Source organism: Acinonyx jubatus, chromosome F2, assembly GCF_027475565.1.
Source record: "Acinonyx jubatus isolate Ajub_Pintada_27869175 chromosome F2, VMU_Ajub_asm_v1.0, whole genome shotgun sequence".
Classification (NCBI taxonomy): Eukaryota; Metazoa; Chordata; class Mammalia; order Carnivora; family Felidae; genus Acinonyx; species Acinonyx jubatus.
Genome location: NC_069394.1, coordinates 19,087,769 through 19,109,609, shown reverse-complemented (window position 1 = coordinate 19,109,609; position 21,841 = coordinate 19,087,769). Strand labels below are relative to the sequence as shown.

Below are 21,841 nucleotides of genomic sequence, written 5' to 3'. Positions count from 1 at the left end.
GTGTCCATTATCACAAAGCACATACAGAAAGAGCTGGCAACAGGCACCAGGTCTGGGAGTTGTCAACTACTTGAAGGCAAGACTCAGGTTTGATGTGCTTTTGTGCTCAGGATACAGACTTTCAACAAGGGGATAAACACCTGATGCATTAACATAATATGTCACATGGACAGGGGCGCCTGGTGGCTTAGTCGGTTAAGTGTTCGTCTCTTACTTTCAGCTGAAGTCATGATCTCATGGTTGATGAGATCAAGCCCTGTGTTGGGCTCTGCACGGACAGCGTGGAGCCTGCCTGCAATTCTCTCTCTCCCTCTCTCTCTGCCCCTCCTGTGCGCAAAAATAAATAAATAAACTTTATTAAAAAATTTTTTTTCTGTGTGTTCCAGTACCACCGTATTTATGGACTTGGAAACTTGAATTTTACATAATTTTCACATGTCATGAAATATTTTTGTTCTTTTGCTTTTAAAAAACCATTTAAGGGGCGCCTGGGTGGCTCAGTCTGTTTAGCGTCCGACTTTGGCTCAGGTCATGATCTCGCGGTCAGTGAGTTCAAGCCCCGTGTCAGGCTCTGTGCTGACTGCTCAGAGCCTGGAGCCTGTTTCAGATTCTGTGTCTCCCTCTCTCTCTGACCCTCCCCCATTCATGCTCTGTCTCTCTCTGTCTCAAAAATAAATAAACGTTAAAAAAATTAAAAAAATTAAAATAAAAATAAAAAAAATAAAAAAAATAAAAAAACCATTTAAAAATGTAAAAACCATTCTTAGGTGATGAACTATAAAAAAATAAATAAACTTTAAAAAAATTTCACATTGGGGCACCTGGGTGGCTCAGTCGGTTAAGCATCTGACTTCGTCAGGTCACGATCTAGCGGTTCATGGGTTCGAGCCCCTCATCGGGCTCTGCGCTGACAGCTCAGAGCCTGGAGCCTGCTTCAGATTCTGTGTCTCCCTTTGTCTTTGCCCCTCCCTTGCTCATGATCTGTCTTTGTCTCTCAAAAATAATAAAAAATAAATGTAAAAAAAAGGTCACATGAACAATAGCTGTGCACGGAAGGTCCTAAGAGACAGACACACGCCTAGCAGCCCCACATGCATAGGAAGCACCATACTACTGAGGAAGAACTTGCTATGGGGTCTGTCATGCCGAGAAAACTTTAAAAAGCACAACAGGACATCCCATGACAATCTCTGTGCCACCGAGCGAAGGATGATTCTCCCTAAACTTCAAGATTGTAAACACATGTGCACAGTTCACCTCAAAAAGAATGGGGTGGAGACCCCCCAGGAAGGTGACTAGGCTGGGACCTTCTCACAGATGTCATTGCTCCTTCAGGATGGATAAAGCAGTTTGTTCTTTGTCTCTGTGTTGCCCCAGGTTTGGCCATAAATGATAATCAATCTACTGGATAAAAACGTGCGGCTCTACTCTGCAGGAGCCCTCAGTTCCTGATGCAACAGGAAGCAGGAATACAACGTGTTGAAATCATTGTAATTGACTAGAAAAGCTTCAAGCTGCAAACACATCAGATTCAAAGACAAGGTCATGGCTACCTGGTGGCAAGAAGAGGGTACGTGTGAACTGGGCTGAACCAGGCTTCCTTCCTCCGTGGCATGCTGTCATAGATTAAAAGGTCCTTCTCGGTCAGTACGACCAGGGCCGGCTTCCACTGTTTCTCACTCTCCCCGGGCACCTGAAATGGAAAGCAGGGCATCGTCAAACAACAGGTGAAGGAAGAGTGACTAGAAAGGAGAAGCTGGCATCCCCCCAATCAGAAGACCCAACGGTAGGAGTCCTTAGTTCAGGTTGTGAAATCCAAATGAGAAGAAACCATTCACGGCCGCAGGACTCTTGATCCTTGAAACTGTGTTTCTCAAGGGCCCCGGTATGTGTCGTCAGTGCAGCCAAGAAGCAGCCCAACTGTCAGACATCTGTCTCTGTTTCTCACCTGCCAGTCAGCACTGAAATCATTATTTCATAGTGGCATGCAGATGCTTGGGGGAATAAGCATGCCCAGATGGCTCTCTGGTAGAGTACATTGTTTTTGTTATAAGATGATAAGGTTTGAAAGCTTTTGAAGAATATCCAAAGGCTCTGAAAATGTATTATGGAGGCAAATGTCTGTCTGGAGAGGTAGGAGACATCACAGCCTTTCGCTTTGACTGTTTCTGTGATTCGGGCACCATCTTAAAATTCTCTTAGTTCCACTCAGCACAGAAAGTTCCTTAACCCAGAGGGATGAAATGACCTGGCAGGGATACGAGAGGATTAAAACATCAGTTGGATGTTTGGACCAGGTGACCCTTAAGGTCCCTTTCAATCCCGAGAGTCAGTTAGCTCAGGTCTTATCTCACGAGCTACCCCTCTCTGCCCAAACTCTGATGTGCTGATGTGTGATATGATGATGTGTTGATCATTCCCAATTCTGCATGTGTTCTTTCATCTGTGAAAATTCCCCCCTTCCAATTTAAACGTTGGGTCTTGGGATACATCTTGATGCTCAGTTTGGAACAACTCAATGTGCTAGCCTTGGTACTCAAAGCATGGATCATGTTCCAGTAGCATCAGCATCACATGGGAGCTCGCAAGAAATGCAGAGTTCCAGGCTCATCTTAGACCAACAGAATCAAAATCTGCATTTTAACAAGATCTTCGGGTGACACGTATGCTCATTAAGGATTAAGAACCAGTGCTCTAGATGAGGTTAAGGTTTTCTTTGACACTGGTAATTCAGTGAAGATTCAACCCTTTCATAATAAACCATAATCCAAAATCTATTCAAAATTAAATGAGGTAGTAAGATAAATAAATGATAAAACTAATTTCTTCCCTTTCTATTTGTATCGTTACCTTTTCGTAAGTGCCACAATGACATCTGTATTGAAGTGGCTTTAAGATTGAATGATCACAGTAGAGAAGGTGGGCAAGATTGTGGAAGGGGTGAGCTTTGTAGGTCATGTACTTTTATGGGCTGCTTGACTCTGAGTCCCTGCTCCATTATTTATTGCCCCTGTGACTTTGGGCAAGTTATTATTCCCTATGCGTCTATTTCCTCACTGATAAAATTGCACAGACAATGGTTAAGAGTGTTTTCTCTGGAGCTAGAGCGCCTGAACATAAATCACAGCTCCTCAATTCACCAGCTGTGGGATCCTGGGCAAGTCAGCAAATCTCTTTGTATCTGTTTCTGTATCTGTAAAATGGGGAAATAATAGGACCTATACCAGAGGATTATTGTGAAGATTGGGTTAAAATATCTAAAATGCTGATCACAGTGCACCATAAGCATCATTTAGAGCCTGTTAAGTGGCATATACCTCATAATGCTACCGTGGAGACTAAATGAGACTGCACGGGGCACCTCGCTGGTTCAGTCAGTAGAGCATGCAAGTCTTAGTCCCAGAATTGTAAATTCAAACCCCAAATTGGGCGAGGAACCTACTTTAAATGAATTTTTTTAAGATAAATGAGACAGTGTACATAATGTGCTTAGCATAATATCTGGCAGATGGTAAGACCCTCCAGCGAAATTTAGGGTGGGAAAATTGTAGCAGACTCACTGAATTCTAAACTTGTCAAAAAGGTATTCATTGGAAAGGCAACAGTATGACAAAGTACTGGTTTTCCTTGAAAAAAATTATAAGGCAAGCCAAGAATATCCTTGGTGTTAACAATTTCAATTCATTCTTTTCCCATCCATTCCAAAGTTGTCCCAGGAAGAATTCATTACAAAATGATCATGCACCCCTTACAGCAATTCCAAATAAAATCTCCCTTTCAAGAAGGAAGAAATCCTCAAAAAGCTATTTAGACTAGAATGTGAATGACTACCTGGCATATTTCTCCCATTATGCATTTCATACATATATAAAAAAAAATATCCAGGGTTAGCCTATTGCTTTTTCCAACAACAATAGCACCTTTAAGAGATCAAAATGAACTGATACAGAAAACAAGGTATTAGTAATCCGCAAGGTGACCACACTATAGTCTCAAAGCATAAAGTGTTTGGGAGTTTGGAGTAAATTTTTTCCAGCCTCTACATTAAACTTAGCAAATTACTTTTCCAGTTCATTAAATAGGACTGGAAAAGCTACAAATGATCCTCCCCAAAGTGCCTATCTTCCTTACCTAGTCAGATCTGATCCATTAACTTTGACTGGAACCATTTAAACGTGAATACAACTAAGCATCATTCTTCAAGAACAATATTAAGTTTGCAAAAATAAACCTTACCAGTGAATGCCAACAGTAAAATACAGAAATTTCTAATGGTGGAGTCACAAACTCACCCACATGTCAAATGGTATATATATGTATGAATAATTCTAAAGCCCTAAAACACAAAATGGTTTATTAAAGAGTGCTTCATGGATTTGTTAACTGTGCCGTAAGAATACTCAGAGTGGACATTTTCCACTGTTCCTGTGCGCAGAGCTTTCATTTTAATGCTATCTGAATGCTTGAAGCTAGAAATCGGCCCATGAGGACAACAGGCTTCCAAGGAGAAAAATGTTATGTTGAATACAGGTTTCTAAAACCATACTTTATGCCACGTGAGCTTCGCATTTGCAAAGCCTTTCAAGAACACTTTTCTTCAGGCTGGAGTGTTTGTGCTGTTGTTCAGTGACAACTTCCATTATAAATCCAAATTTCCTGGCACCCAAATTTTCCCCAGCATTAATTCAACAGTTCTGGGACACGTCTACATTTTATTAAAACGTGGCTCCTGAAACAGATGTGACAACTTCCATCCCGATCCCGGCTTCCTGCCATGAGATGCGGCAGCAATCAGTGTCTCAAGAACTGATCATGTTTCTCATGAAGAAGGCAAAGGGGAAGAAATGGAAACAGACACACAATCCTGAAATTACTCCGAAGCACATCTGTGGTGAACTGAATCCTGTCCCCATGGTCACTTCTGTGGAGCATGAGAGAAAAGGTTGACAAAATGGCAAGAAGAATTTGAGAGAGTGGAAAGAAGTCTCTGCTAACAACTGAGGGAAGTAGAAATAAATGTATGAAATGAACATGTTGTATATCTTAAACCCAGGCAATGTTACATGTCAATTCTATCTCAATCAAAAACACCTGAGGGAAGAACAGTCACTGAATCCTCTGTTGGAGACAGGTTTCCTATGTCATTGAGGTCAGGAGGAACTTTCAAACTTTTAAAATTCATTGGACACATCACATCATTCATTCATTGTGATCACATCACAAGTCACGGAACAAAATGGGGTTCTGGATGGGGTTCCAGCCTGGCTGAGATCTGAGACTTTATGTCTTTATCCTTCCATCACCCACACCTTTGAGTGAGGTTCCTAGCAACCACTGGGACACAGTTAGAAGACTGCTGACAGTGTTTCCTCTAAAATATCTAAAATCTGAAGATTATTTTCAAAGAGACAGTTTGACCAAAACCTTTCAGTGCCTTTTTTGCAGGTATTTCCAGAAGAAATAATACTGTTGCTTAGGCAAAGCTGTAATGATGAAATTAATGAATGCATATTGAGTGCTTAGAAAAGTGTCTTACATACAGTAAGCAAGCAAACCTTTAAAAATATTAGCTATTCTAATTCCAAGAAATACATGCACCCCATGTTTACTGCAGTATTATTTACAACATACAAGATATGGAAGCAACCTAGGTGTCCACTGACAGATGAATGGATACAGAAGATGTAGTGTGTTTACACAATGGAATATTACTCAGCCATAGAAAGGGATGGGATCTTGTCATTGGTGACAACATGGATGGACCTAAAGAGCATAATATGATAAGTGAAATAAGTGATATGGAGAAAGACAAATAATATAAGAGTTCACTGATAGTGGAATTTAATATGACAAAACTCATCAAAGAATAGAAACATTCAAATACAGACTGGTGGTTGTCAGATAAGAGGGGGATGGGAGGATGGGTGAAATAGGTAGAGAGGAGTCAAAGGGAAAAACTTGCAGCTCTAACATAAACAAGTCACAGGGATTCAAGTACAGCATAGGGAATATAGCCAATAATATTGTAATAACTTTGTATGGTGACTGGCGGTAACTACACTCACCATGGTGATCATTTAGTAATTTATATAATTGTTGAATCACTATGTTCTACATCTAAAAGTAATATAATATTGTATGTCCACTATACGTTGATTAAAAGAAAATATCAGATATTCTGATCGCCACATCAAGTAAGAATAAACGAATATCAAACAAAAGACGTAAGTAAACTTGGGCAAGAATTCCTTGCCTTCACGGGTCTAATGTCCTCCCTGGTGGGAGAATCGGCTAAGACAAAGTTATTGCTAATAGCCCCTCCAACTTGAAAATCAGATCATCTTTTTCAGTTCAAAATTCCTGGCTACTAGGCTGGGACCGCTTTAGTTACTAGGACCCTTGCTTTATGCATCTCCTTTGTTCCGCGGGCTCTGTTCACAGGGGCAACAAACAATGTATGGGTCTTTTTTTCTCTGCTTGTGCCAAGTCACTCTTCCTAACATGCTTATTTTCTAACTCCTACTTGAACACAGGGGTGGCAGGGACAGCTCAGAGGCTTTGGAGCCAAACGGCAATGTCTTCAAAATCTGGCTTTGCCACTTCTCAGCTGCGGGATTTGAACTGCTATAAGCATTTGTTCACTGATGTGTAACATGCCGATCGTGGCCTCCTGTGCATATTTTATGAGGATTAAATGAGAGAACGTATATAAAGCACTTCCCATATGGCAGATACTGGAAATGTTAAACCAGCCCCATCACATACCTCACACAGCTACCCTGCTAGGGAGGAAGGTCTGGAGACAAGGTGAGTGACTAATAGGATAAATCAAGTTCACAGAGGAAGAAGGTCAAGCACAACTTTTGTTTTGGAGATCATGGCTATCTCGGCAACTTTTTACTTTAAGCCTTTTCACTTCAGATTGCTAGGAACTTAGAACAAAGGACCAGATACCAGGGTAATAATAATTAGCAGTTATCAACTTCCAAATGCTTCACAAACATTAGGTAATTAATCCCTGCACCAACTCTCAGAGAGGCAGATAAGGATCCCCGCCAGTTCACCAAAAGGAGAGGAACAAGTTTCAATGCAGCCAGAGGAACACAGGGAACACGGTACAAAGTCACAACCTGCAGCCTTCTTCTGGCTGGCCCTGAACAACCCCAGGACCCAGCAATCGGGAACCTGGCGGGACACCCACACCTGGATGCAGAGCAGGATGGAAAGGAAGAGAAGGCAGAGAATGGGAAAGAGGACCAGAGGGCAAGTTCAGAAACAGAGCTCTGCAGGGGCCTTAGCTCCCCTGGACTCGCTGCTCTCCTCTCACGCAACTCCCAAATTGTCTGGCACCCGGATCACGTGGCGAATTCATGGGTGGCTTAAAGTGGGGGAGCAGACTGAATGATCCACCCTGTTTGGTGGATGTCAAGACAATGAGGAAGAGTGTTAGAGCACGCTGAAGGAAAATAAGGAAAGAGAAATATGGTTTGACTGCGGGACACGTAGGGAGGGTATCATTTTTATACGTCGACATTCCCAATAGCCGCAGTCCCCAATTTCAAATTTGCTCCCTCCTGCCAAATTCTGAAACTGGCTCTGGAATTCTATAAGCCATATATAATAAAGCCCCAGACTCAGGGTTCATGATTAGAAGTCTCACCAGAGTCAATGTACAAGTTAGCATGGTGGGACTTTGGTGCTTGGGTTACAGAGAAATCACCTCGGGGGTCGGCAGGACCATGCTCCCTATACAGGTTCTAGGGAAGAATCCTCCCCTGCCTTTTACAGGTTCTGGTAGCCACCAGTATTTCTAGAAGCTGTGTTAGTCCAATCTCTGCTTCCATTTTCACAGAGACTTCTTTCTACACGTTTTTATGTGGCCTTGTCATCGGGACACCTGCCACCGAATTTAGAGCCCACCCAATTCCAGTATGAACTCAACTAATTACATCTGCAAAGACCATATTTCCAAATCAGGTCACTTTCTGAGGTCCCAAATGGACATGAATTGGGGTCAGGGGAGTGTGGGGTAAAGACAAGAAACTAATCATAAGAAAATGGCAAGAACCCACTATATTTTCAGTTAGTTTTCCAGGGTTGGTTTTTTTTTTTTTTTCTCTTTGAACATTTGCAAACATGGAGTGAATTTTTTTTTGAAAGTTATCTTATTTACTGAGCATGCAGAAGGTCAGATGCTAAGGTACTCTAACAGAACCCTTTGATGACTCTATTAAAAGTAATGCCTCGGTCTCTAGGACTTCATAATGAAGTCAACCTTAGGGCAGATCACATGTATCCAAAGAGATAAGTGCAGAGCTAAGGTTTTAAATCTCCTTTCATCATACAGCATCATGGAAAGATGAGGCAGAAAGCCCATGAAGGTCTAGTCCCCATCAAGGCACAGAGCATTTCAACCACATGAACCTGGCCTTTCAATTGTTTTGCTTCATTTGCTTACTGCTAATGAGACAGCTCTTCAAAATGACAACATTCTAAGTATGATACATTACAGGAAGTGGTTCCAAGATCTCTTCTTGCTCGATAAAGATTGCTGGATTCTACTTGGATTACTCTGTATCTCAATGTCACTTTCAGTTCAGGCTACATGTAATCAAGTTGGACTAATAAGCTGGAAGAACCAGATCCAGCTACCCAAGCCTGTGTCTCTTTAAGTTTAGGATGATTTTCTACCCTACACCCTTCTCTGCCTTTGAAAAGCAGAATGACAACCTTACTGGAGAACCCAACTACAGGAAGGAGGAGTACCACTCCATTTCTGCCCATTGCCTATGTCAATCTAATGAACTCCCCCTCCAAAGAAAGACGTGCTGTGACTCTAATTGTTCAGATCTAGAGCTGTCACTGGGTCTTTTTAATAGCAGGCATTGTCATGTTCATCACAAGTAGGTGTCTGTGGTCACTACCCACTCATTGCGTTATCACCGTATCTGCATGGTAGAAACACGTACACTGGACTGGTCCTAGAGCAGACTGGCCATTTTGGTCCACACCATTAACACATTTCAATACCCAAGCACCCTAGCTTCAAAAGAGGCCAAAGGAGACAAGACACATCACTCTGACTATGTTCTATATCATGCCCCATTTATCTGGGTTTGGCATTAATTAGGGCTTATTGGGTATTTATGTAACTATTAATAAATATGGTGGGGTGTTTTGTTTTTGTTTTCCACGAGTACATCATTCCCTCTCACTCTCGGTTGGGAACCCCAGAAAGGAGAAGGGGTGCATAGTAGTTACACTATCCAAGTCCTACTCTGAACTATCTAATACTCAGCATTCTGGGAGAAAACCAGGCCATGAACTTGGGCCCCCAAACTGGATTCTGCTATGTGTCCCCTTGTGTCCATTTTGAATAATTCTGCTTGTTATTTTTCCCTGCCTGCATTAGTTTTTATTACTAGACAGTTTATTCTCTTCTTCCTCCCAGAGAGGCCCTGGCCCCATGACCACTGACTAGTCTCACCTCTCTCACAACTACCTGGATCCAGACTAGCCTAACCTGTCAATCCCTTATCTCATTAGGGAGTCTATCTTGCCAACCATTCTGTGTAGAGTCAGAAGATTTATTTGTCTCCTTCCTCAGTGCCTTGGCTCAACTGAAAACACCCTAGGTTTCCCCCCAGGACATGCGACTTCTATTGGACACTTCCTAACACCAGCTGTTTGAAGTGGAGACCTGTTGTCTGTATGAAAATAAATTACTTACAGTGCTTCATATGGGTTTGTTCTTTTGAACCTGTAAACATTCCCTTTTGTCTTATTTACTTGTGTGCTCAGCTCAACCTCTTCTGAGAAAAGTCCAAAAATGAATTTCAACTCCATGCCTTGTCTGAATTATACAATTATAATTGAGTAAGGTTGAAATTGTTTGGGATTTACTCTATCTTTGGGTCTCAAAACCAGTAGTAAGTTAGAAGGAGCACTTAGAAGAGCAAGGTTTAGAGAGAACGTGACATGGTAGATTTTGAGCTTTTTAAATCTGACAGTTTAAAAATCTACATGACAGGAAAGAATGCTCCCTTATTAAGGGAGGCTATGCTGAAGGAGTAAACATGTATTGAGAGCTTACTCTGTGATAAGAAGGACTGTGGATTCCATTGTGTCTCCCCCTCCTCCAAATTCAGGTGATTCAGCCCTAACCTCCAATATCACAGAACGTGACCATTTTGGGAAATATGGTCATTGCAGATGTAGTTAGTTGAGATAAAGTCATACTGGAATACAACAGACCTTAAGCCAATACGGCTGGTGTGCTTATAAAAGGGGAAATTTGGCCACAGGCACACACACACGGGGAGAAAGTGACATGAACATGAAGGCCAAGCTAGGGGTGATGTATTTACAAGCCCCAGAATGCCAAAGATTGCCAGCAAACCACCAGAAGCGAGGAGAGAGGCATAAAGCAGATTCTCCCTCACAGCCCTCAGAAGCAAGGAACTCTGGTGCTGCCTGATTTGTGAGTTTCTAGCATCTGGAACCATGAGACAATACACTGCTGTTGTCTAATCCACCAGTTTGTTGTAGTTTGTTACTGGAGCCTTAGGAAATACTACACGCACCATGCTAGTTTCACCTCCCTTAATCCTTTCGACACTTTGAGGCATTTATTATCATCTCCATTTTACAGAAGAAGAAACTGTGGTTCAGAGAGGCCAGGCACTAGCCAATGTTACATAATGGTAGTTATAAAGCCACTTATGTGCCTTCCTGACCTCAAAGCTGTGATATTTTCAGATCACAAAGCTGCCGCTCATAAGAAAGGAAAAGGGGGATGATGTGGGGGCATGAGGGCAAAGGTGGGAGGACAGACGGCTGGGAACTCAGCTGTAATGTCTCCCGTGGACTGAGGTGCACAGTGTCCAGCTATGTGCAACTCTGCAGCTGACTAGGTTGCCCACTGGGCAACTTACTTCTCGCCCTTCTTTCCCACCTCCTGGCACGGGGCCTTCACTCAGGCCAGACATCGGTTCCGGGCAAGCTCCGAGTAATCAAAGCTCTTTATTCCCCAAGTCTCACATCTGATTAAAATAATTCAAGACTAAGTTGTAAATGACTCATAACCTTTAATATGTCTTTCCACTAAGGGATATTTCTATTTATAACGAGTAGCTGGGACAAAATTAGTCTCCTGTGTTACTCTTCATTGCACAATTGAAGGGCTAGTAAGTGAAACAGGGTTTGGTTTCTAAAGGCAGCAAAATATTCCATTACACCATAAATTTAATTTGCATGTTTTTGTTATTTTAGCAAACTCTATTCTTCGCTGATGGTGCTCACTCCAGCACAAATATCTGACAGCTCTAAGTCCAACTTAATGTGCCGTGCAGTTTTAAATCAACCATGTATCCTGTGTTCAGCAACATATAACAGAGTACAGTAGGCTAAAAATTAGCATCCGGATATCTGTAACTATCAAACTTTCCTGGATATTTGAAACATTAGGAAGTGGTTCCTGACCCTTCCAGCTCATGGCCTAGGAACCCCAGATTCAAACAAATAATCGTTGCATTAACAATAAAATCTTCTAGACAAGGAGTCACAAATTTGGAGACTACAGAGGACCGGATATAAGAAAACAACAACAACAACAACAACAACAACAACAACAACAACCCATATCCCCCTCTTTGGGGAGCTTGTTTTTAGCATTAGCCTATCATTACCAGAAAAGATGGTAGGCATAGCATGGCCAAAAGAAACATTTCAAAAGAACCCATCAGTTTGTATTAAATTTTTTTTTTTAACACTTACTTATTTTTGAGAGAGAGAGCACGAGCAGGGGGTGGAGAAGAGAGAGAAGGAGACATAGAATCTGAAGCAGGCTCCAGGCTCTGATCTGTCAGTACAGGAGCTCAGCGCAGGGCTTGAACTCACGGGCCGTGAGATCACAGCCCGAGCCAAAGTAGGACACTTAACCAACTGAGCCACCTGGACGCCCCAAGTTGTATTTTTTAAATATAAATTCTCCCTATATTTTTTAAAGTTAGTGTATTAGTTTCTTATCACTTCCCTAAGGAATCACCACAAAGCTGGTATTTATTCTCATACAGTCTGGAAATCAGAAGTCCTAAATCAAGGTGTTGGCATGGCTCCTGCCTTCTGGAGGCTCTAGGGGGAGAATCCATTTCCTTGCCTTTTCCAGCTTCTAGAAGCTTCCCTAATTCCTCCGTTCATGGCCCCCCCCATCACATTGCCTTTCCCCCCTGTGTTTCTGTCAGAGCATCACCTCCTCTTGAGTCTCACCCTCCTCTCTCCGTCTTAGAAGGACCCATGTGGTTAAACTGCCTCCTCTCCAGATGATCCAGGATAATTTGCCATCTTGAGATTCTTAATTACATCTGCAAGGTCCTTTTTCCCATCCACTTAAGACAACATGTCTATAGGTTCGGAGAATTAGGATATGAACATTGTTGGGAGGCCATTATTCTGCTTACCTCAGTTGGCAATTGATTCAAGTTAGAAAAATAACATACGGAGTGAAGTGATACGAAGTTTGGCACTTCTTTAAAAATCTCCAGCATGTCTTTTTCCCCCCGCCCAACCCTCAAAATGGGTAAACAGACAAAACAAGATGGACAATGATAAAAATTGGGTTATGTGCACCTGGAGGTTCATTGTTTTTTTTCACTATTTCTATGGAAAAAAGTTGAATTCCTCTAATAAAAATTTTAAAAACTAAGCAATATGGAGACTGAGAAAATACACCTGCAAGCAAGCTAGGCATGGCCCCAGACTGCCAGCCTGCTGTCACATAATGAGCACCTACTTGAGAAATACACAAGGACACAATGCCTGCAAATGGATTCACAGAACTCACATGCAGGTTCCACACATGCCTTGTGCTCCTCAAGGGCCCCAACATTCTGCTGATGTGTAAATGTGACCTGAATTAACTGAAGGCTGGGGTATAACAGGGAGTATAAGCTGTTGAGACACACTGGCTAAGAGCAACCTCCATTCCATCCTCAAAACGTGTGTGTGTGTGTGTGTGTGTGTGTGTGTGTGTGTGTGTGTGTGTGTTTACTCATCGTTCCCTAGCTGGTGGCTCTCTTGAAGAAATACCATCTTTGTCTCTATAGGAAAGGTGTATATCAAGAAAAAAAAAAAGTGGGCATCTAGTGCAGGTGATTCAGCGAAGGGTCAAGGAAAGATATAAGCTAGTGATCTCTCTTGGAAAGCTGAAGTTTACTGGAGAAATTTTTATACACTGGGCTTCAAGATTTGGGGACTCTCAATGTTTCTGAAACACAGCTCTCACAAATGACAAAGGTCTCCATAATAATCCTCTGCCTCTAACATGCTACCTATTTCTTCCCCTTACTTATTCCGCCTAACTTTTGAAAAATCACCCTCTGCAAATTCTGATCTTGTGTGGGATGACTGGCCTGAGGGGCTTATGGTTCCATAGTTTATCTATGTATCCAGGGTATCCACATAATGCCTGGGATATAATGGGTGTTCCATAGACTCTGGATGAACTCTGAATGACTGGAGCCATACCCAGATAAACACTATAAACTGTCACTATCCAGCATTGTTTAAAGAGCCCAGACACCCATGATCTATGTGTCTCTCATGGACTTTCTTCATCCACCCAGGGCTCCAATTCCCTGTTCTTTTCACAAGGAGGGAGCTGTCCAGATTCAGCTTCCAGAAATGGATGAAAGGCTGCTTCTAATCTGTGACACTCACAGATAATTAAATTAGACTCTTCTCAGTCTGGTGGGGAAAGCTATTTTATATTTTCATTAACTCCAAAGGGCCATTTCAATTACAGTCCCTGTTTGGTAAACAAGTTATCTTTGACTTACAGCCTTTACTTCTCTAATGCCTAGGAAATATGCCCTTTAAAGGGATGCTGATGTGCCGCAGAAATTTCATAATTTGGTAAAAAAGTTATCTTTTGAAAGGCAGTTGACATTATCATTAAATCCAAAAGGAGCAAGTTCTTAAAAGAAAAAAAAAGGATCTGCTTCAGCATCTTCCATTTTGTTTTCCCAGGGTGTGTCTGTGGGTTCCTTTGTTGATTTTCTCATTTATTTTTCCTTCAAAGGAGAAAGCCAAGAGTGCTTTGAAGGAGGAAGACTGTTAAAACATAGGGAGTATCTGGCTTCAACACCATGTCAGCATTATCTAAAGTCATGCCCTGGTTCTAACAGCTATTCAATAATGTCAGATTCCATAACTCTATTTACTTTATGAAAGAAATATCAACATGTTTGCTTTCAGTTGGATTTATCAAATTTTCAAGACTAAACAAACAAAAGCAAAAACAAATTTATTTTGGAGATATCTCAACATTTGTGTGACCAAGGACCAAGTGACAAATTCCAAAATCTACTTATCCTACTTTAGTTTAAATGCCTTCATAACTGCCCCAACCAGGAAGATTCTTTTTTTTTTTTTCCTCTGACCTCCTGGAAGCAAAGAGGCAATGTAGTATTAAGAACATAAATCTTGCTGCCAAACAGTTCTGGTCTGCATGTCAGCTCAGCTACTCACAGTGTGATCTTGAATGAGTTACTTATCTTCCCCATGCTTCAATTTCCTCATCTGTAAAATGGGGGTAATAAAAGTCCCTCTCCCGTAAGACCATTAGGAAGATGGAATCAGATAATGTGTATAAATGGCTTACAGTACTGTGCCCAGCAAAGATCAAGTTTTCAAAATGAGGGTTTCTCAAAATTTGGTCTGCATGTAACCTGCATCAGAATCAGCTGGGCTGCTAGCTCTAAGACCCAGTTATTCAAAAGTGCTAGGGGTGGCAGCAGGAACCTGCACTTAGAGCAAGGACCCCGAATAAGTCTTACATGTACTATTGCTAGAGAACAACCACAATGAGTGTTAATTACCATTGCCATGATACCATAATGTATCATATGAACATAATGAACAATGCACAACACTTGTTCTCCACTAGTGATTTCTAAAGACCACTACCCTTGGATTCCCTGCCTCGATATCACTGTGGCACTCGGTAAAAATACAGATTCTTAAATCCCAAATCCACTGAATCCCGGTATCTAGAGATTGAGACTACACATCTCTATTTTTGCAACTTCTCTGGAGACTCTGATACACAGCCTGCTTCGGGATTCGCTGGCCCACACAACTCATTCTGACTGGCTCAAAGCCCTTTATTTTTTAACCATTTAGCCAGTGTCTATGATAAATGTTGGTTGTAGAAATCGGCTGACCCGAAGACAGGTGTGTCTGCCCAAGTATACCTCTGAGCTATGAGGGGCTCTGCTCAGGGATTATCTCTCCTCGTTTCTTCCTAATGTGACATCCATGAATATGTGCTTCCTGGATAGTTTTTCCAAAATTTAGTCACCCATGTACCATTTTCATGAATTTCATTGGTTCCACTTGTACTTTTATGGGATTGACTGCTAGCCTCTCATCCGATATCTATTCTTTTTCTTTTAAGTAAGAGGACTCCATAATTATTAGGAGTGACAATGTGTCCAGTTACAAAATTCTATTTCTGAGACCCACATTATCCTTCATGTCATCCCCCGCCCCACCAACCCCCCCCCCCAAACGATCCCAACATAGACATGTCACCTGCCTTCACCCATTAGGCTTATTTACATATTCAACTTGACACTCATTTGGTTGGATGGCATATACAGACATGTCCTGCACTGAACAGGTCTCTTTCAGGTCTGCTGGTGTGCTCTTTGTAGCTGTCCAACAGGAGACAATATAAATGTTATTTCTGAGCAGAAAAGTAACTGTGAAAACAGGGCGACATGTTTTCCCTTCTCTTTCCAGTCTTCTGTTTTCTTCCTCAGATTTCCCTTCTGCAATGCACAATATATTTGTGGCCAACATGCTCCTTTCTGGAGTAAAAGAACCACAAGGAAAATTCCAAAGCCATCTGAATGTTCTACGAAAGCCCAGCAGAACTAAATGAGACATAAGTAGGCAGTGTTTCGAATGTAGTGCCATGTCTAGTGTTGAAATCCTTCCAGGTATGAACATTTTCAGGAGATCTTGGACCTTTTACAAAGGCTTTTACTTATACAAAATTACCTATATACTAATTAAGTAGGAGATCTAACTTCAGATATACAAAACGGTAAATATAGTAGACTATTAAGAACCTAAAAAAAAAAGTGGCTTTCTGAAAAAAATGTTTTTGCCATTTTTTTTTCTGTCCTGCTTTCAGAACACATTCATTTGTTCAATAAACATTTATTTAGTGTAACTTGTGTGCTGGGTACTGTGCTCAGTGCCTCGGTGCTATTTAATGGTAGTAAAACCCAGACAACTCAGGAAAGGAAGAATAAATAAGCAGCAAATATAAAAAAGTAACTTTGGCAAGTCTTATAAAGAAACAAAATAGGTTAATATGATTTAAATATGCTACGAAATGTAACAGAAATTAGGAACAGTTCAATTGCTGTCCTCTGACAGTTCAATGTTCTAGCCCTGTGGAGAATTTTTTTTAATCTAAATTTTGGCTTCCACATTATTAATTATCCATTAGGGTCACTCGCAAAAGTACTAAGCATTTACTTAATGTTTCTAATATAGGGATAAAAAGGTATTTTTAATGTTTATTTATTTATTTATTTATTTATTTATTTTATTTATTTATCTTTCATGAAATTTATTGTCAAACTGATTTCCATACAACACCCAGTGCTCATCCCAACAGATGCCCTCCTCAATGCCCATCACCCACCCTCCTCTCCCTCCCACCCCCCATCAACCCTCAGTTTATTCTCAGTTTTTAAGAGTCTCTTATGATTTGGCTCCCTCCCTAACTTTTTTTTTCCTTCCCCTCCCCCATGGTCTTCTGTTAAGTTTCTCAGGATCCACCTAAGAGTGAACACATATGGTATCTGTCTTTCTCTGTATGACTTATTTCACTTAGCACAACACTCTCCAGTTCCATCCACGTTGCTACAAAAGGCCATATTTCATTCTTTCTCATTGCCATGTAGTATTCCATTGTGTATATAAACCACAACTTCTTTATCCATTCATAAAAATATGGAACGCTTCACGAATTTGTAGGTCATCCTTGAGCAAGGGCCACGCTAATATTCTCTGTATCGTTCCAATTTCAGTATACGTGCTGCCGAAGTGAGCCTGGGATAAAAAGTTTTAAAGGACTGTATTTACTTGGATTTAATCATCTACAGTCTTTGAGAATATGTACTCAGCAAGCTTGGAGTCTACCAAATATTTTTAAAACTTGGAATCTGCAAAATAATATGGTAATTCTTTTAATGGATGGATGGCTATCCATCTATTCATTCAACTACATAAGAAACGCTTACCCAATTCCTGCCAGGGTCAGGCTTCAGGGACTACAAAATGATTAAGACTTCACTCTTACATCTGAGGGATTCATAATCTCAATCACATAAGAGTAGGTGACTGGAAGTGCTGGAAGAGGAAATGTTCTGGGAGTTCCAAGGAGGGAGACATTGATGCTGCCTCCGAAAAGGAGGGTTGTGATGGAGGAGAGGACATTTGTCCTGGAGTGGCAGCTGGGACTCTCCTAGTCACAGAAGAGGAGGAGGAAGGTACAAGAGGAAAGTAGTGGCACAGGCAAAGCTTAGGAACAGAAATAATACATCCAGAGAATGCTTGCCAGCTCTATGGGACAAGTGTGTTGGTTGAAGAGGAAAACAGACATCACAGGAAAGAACAGCAGCGATGTGTGGCCACCCTTTAATCCCCATACTGAGGTGTATGAAACCACTAACAGTTTTTTACAAAACACAACTTCCTGAAACCTACATGCTATGCTTACATCACACCCATGGTCCAGGGTCTCTCCTCTTAAGCCAGGCAGTCATACAGTCATTGGTCCTCAGAAGACTTTTGGTGAGAGTTGTCTCTCCTGTGCCTGGACCGCAAAGACTAGGCCAACAGCTGAACCAGGGAACAAAATAACCCCTTAGATCCTGCACAGTAGACCTGGTCTCATTAGAACTGTTTCTGTATCTCCATTACCTCCTGTTTTAGGTCCCGTGTCCTGGTTGTACTGCACGTGCATCCAGGAACCACCATAAATGTTTTCTGTAACAAGGTCATGAATTCATGCCCTTTAAAGGGTTGTGTCCCATGACTTTATCTGAGCCCTTGATTATTTTTATTTTTTATTTTTTTGGCCATGTGGGATGGCTGAAGAAGAAGGCTGGCGGAAGAAAGGTGGGGAAGGCATCCGGCAATCCACCGAATTGGCTGTGATGCTGACAGAGATGCTGGCCCTGTGGCAAGAATCTGATCTACATTGTTCTCGCTTCTCTCCCTTCTGATCCCTCACATCCCACTCTCTCTGTGTGCCTTTCTCAGCTTGTAGCAGGATCCCTTACTTCTTTCCAAGGTGGAGCTCATGGCGCTAGCTCTACCCCATTAGCTACTTTTCACTAATGCTTTCCATGTTTAGCCAGTGCTTCCCACTCAGGCAACAACCTGGACTTTTGTGTGTCCCCCAAACTTGAAGCTCATTCCCTTTTGCTTTTCTTGGCCTCATAGATAAAGATTGTTTTTTATAGACTGGTCCTAGCACTGACCCTCAAATTAAACCCTCATGCCTAGAGGCGCCTGGGTGGCTTAGTCAGGTAAGCATCAGGTCATGAGCCCTCAGTGTGAGGGTTCAAGCCCCGCATCGGGCTCTGTGTTGACAGCTCAGAGCCTGGAGCCTGCTTCAGATTCTGTGTATTCCTCTCTTTCTGCCCTTTCCCTGCTTGCGGTCTGTCTCCCTCTCTCAAAAATAAATAAACATTAAAAAAGAATTTTAAACGCTCATGCCCGTCTCAGCATTATTCCTACTGGAATGAGCTGTATGTTTTCATTTAACTCTTCTCCTGTAGCTCCAACTTCGCTCTGTGGTAACACCCACATTTTACTGAATGAGTATTCCAGCACTAGATATAAAGAGTTTTCTTTGTAAGAATTTCTTTGAATTTTAATTTAAACATATGGTACATTATCTCCTTGGTGGATCTGAGGATGTATTTTGCAATTGAGGCTATGGTTTCTTATAACTTCAGTGTGTTTAAGTTGCTTTAATAATAATGATATTTACATTTGTAAGTATTTACCAAACACCAGGCATTACTTTATAAGCATTATCTTATTTAATCCTTAAACAATCCTGTGAGGTATGCAATTCCTATCCTCACTATAGAAGTCAGAGATCTTGAGGGCCACCTAGGTGGCTCAGTCGATTGAGCATCCGACGTCAGCTCAGGTCATGATCTCACAGTCTGTGAATTCGAGCCCCACATCAGGCTCTGTGCTGACAGCTCGGAGTCTGGAGCCTGCTTTGGATTCTGTGTATCCCTCTCTCTCTGCCCCTCCCCTGCTCATGTTCTGTCTCTCTCTGTCTCAAAAATAAATAAAAAATCATTTTAAAAAATTAAAAAAAAAAGTCAGAGATCTTGAGTCCCATACCCAGTTTACACAACCAGAGTTTAGTGTTTGTTATGCCACAATCCTCTCTTGTTTGCTACTGGTGGACACACAAAGGAAGCTGGATCCCCAACACTTAGAATGCTTAGTGTGGTCTAGGAAAGACCAAGTGGTAATATATTATAACAGGAAAATCCCTCCCTGGAAGAAGACCACAGTTAGAGAATAGTTTCCCTCTATGTTCTTCCCCATTGGAAGCAGAGGACCAGGAAGCTCATATTTCTGCTGAGTAGTTGCTCAAGACCAGATCACTGGACTCTAGGCCAGCTTCAGGGGCAAGAGGCCTGTGTTTAGAAGGGCCTCATGCTTGGTTTACATGCTTTCTAATGCTGTCTTGAAATTCTTAATAATTTTTGAACGAGGGGCCCCACGGTTTTACTTGGCGGTAGGTTTCAGAAATTGTGTGGCCAGTCCTGACCACTCTGTAAGCTCCATAAACACAGCCACCATCTGTTTCGTTCACTGTTGTAGCCCTAACACCCAGGACAAGTCTGGCACAGAGCAGGTGCTTTGTGTGTGTTTGTGTATCCAGTAGTCCCCCCTTATTTGCAGTTTCGCTCTCTGTGGCATCAGTTACCTGTGATCAACTGCAGTCCAGAAGTAGCTGGCTCTCCTGAAGTGTTGTCAGAGGTCAAATAATAATAGTCTGACACTAGGTCACAGTGCCCGCGTCATGCCCCTTGCTTCATCTCATCACATGGGCATTTTCTCATCTCACGTCACAAGAAGAGGGACATAGTACCAGACAATAAGAGTACAGGACAATATGGTATTTTGAGAGAGACAGAAACCATATTCACAGAACTTTTGTTCCAGAATATTGTTATAATTATTCTATTTTATTATTAGTCGTTGTTAATCCCTTACTATGCCTACATTTTTTTATTTTTATTTTTTTAATATAATTTATTATCAAGTTAGCTAACATACAGTATATATAGCGTGCTCTTGGTTTCGGGGTTAGAGTCCTGTGATTCATCGCTTACATACAACACCCAGTGCTCATCCCAACAAGTGCCCTTCTCAATGCCCCAGATATCATGTTTTCACTCATGTGGAACTTGAGAAACTGTGCCTAATTTTTAAATTAAATGTTATCATAGGTATGTGTTTATAGGAAAAAACAGTTTCTATAGGGTTTGATACTATCTGTAGTTTCAGGCATCTTAGTGGGGATTGTGGAACAGATCCCCCCATGGAAAAGAGGGGACTACTCTGTGTGTGTGTGTGTGTGTGTGTGTGTGTGTGTGTGTGTGTGAGTGTCTTTAATTTAATGAAAGATTGGACTGAAGCAGAAGCCAATGAGTTACTCAAGAGAGTCCACATTTTTGGTAGGAAGTTCATATTGGATTGAAGGTGGGAGAGTCTAGAATGTTTAGGGAACCAGACAAGAGTCCTCGGCTTTTACCAAGACTATTAGACAGCAGGGCATTGGTCTCAAAGGGAGTGACCTGAGAGGTAGATCCCTGTAGCTGTTGCAGACAGGGTTTGGACTCTACCAAGTGGTTGAAACTGCCCTCACCACCATGAGTCACATACTTGTACTCATATTGCTTATTTGTACCCGTGTGTGTGTGTTCACCACACAGTGAATCACTTGTCTGTCTGTTTGCTTTCTGTCCCACTTCTTGCTCTTCTCTGCTGTGATGGTTAGTTTTATGTGTCAACACAGCAAGGTTATGCTATCCATCTACTCAATTAAACACTCATCAACGTGCTGCTGTGAAAGTATTTGTAGAAGTGGTTTAGGTCTATAATCAGTACTGTCCTCTGAGATGCCTCTGATGCTCAGCACATCGCAACCCATCTTCCCCCCGCCCCTCCACGTGGACCGACCTTACTCTCGCCAACACGCCCAAAACCACGAAGCACACCCTGAGGGCTCCAGTATGCCCTGCTTTCCTTCCTGGGAAACCCCACACTACACCCACTAGGCCTAGCCTGCGAGTGTTCCCCATGATGGGAAAAAAGGAGATTATCCTTGACAATCTGGGTGGGCCCCATCCAATCAGTTGAAAGGCCTTATCAGCAAGACTGAAGTTTCTCAGAGGAAGAAGAGGTCCACCCGTGGAGTGCAGCTTCAGGTCCCGCCTGCAACTCTCTCAGTGGTCCAGCCTGTCCTTCTCAGTGGTCTGTCTTATTGGTTTCAGATTTGCCAGCCCGCACAATCACATAAGTCAGTTCCTTGAACTAAATCAATCTCTCTCTCTACCCCCACCCCCACCCTCCAGCCGCCGGCTTCAGGAATAGAGTAAACAGCTGTTCTCTGTGATACTCCTTCCAAAATCATCTGGAAAAATAGTATCTACCTTGAACATAATAAAATCAGTTTACTATATATCACTCAGGGTCAAGCGATACCTGGTAGTTCAGAGAG

The 21,841-nt window shown here is 41.9% G+C and overlaps 1 protein-coding gene and 1 non-coding gene across 3 annotated transcripts in view; both read right to left on the bottom strand.

The window, feature by feature from the left end:
* The window catches only part of SNTB1 (syntrophin beta 1), a 237,994-nt gene that overhangs the window by 32,443 nt on the left and 183,710 nt on the right, over nucleotides 1–21,841 (bottom strand). For both annotated transcript variants that reach the window (XM_027063978.2, XM_053208329.1), the window contains exon 5: nucleotides 1,554–1,693. In XM_027063978.2, the coding sequence (XP_026919779.1) occupies nucleotides 1,554–1,693 (140 nt within the window). The remainder of the gene's footprint in view (nucleotides 1–1,553; nucleotides 1,694–21,841) is intronic.
* LOC113600713 (U6 spliceosomal RNA) lies at nucleotides 17,023–17,127 on the bottom strand. Its single transcript, XR_003421829.1, has one exon. It is a non-coding gene; the product is annotated as a U6 spliceosomal RNA (small nuclear RNA).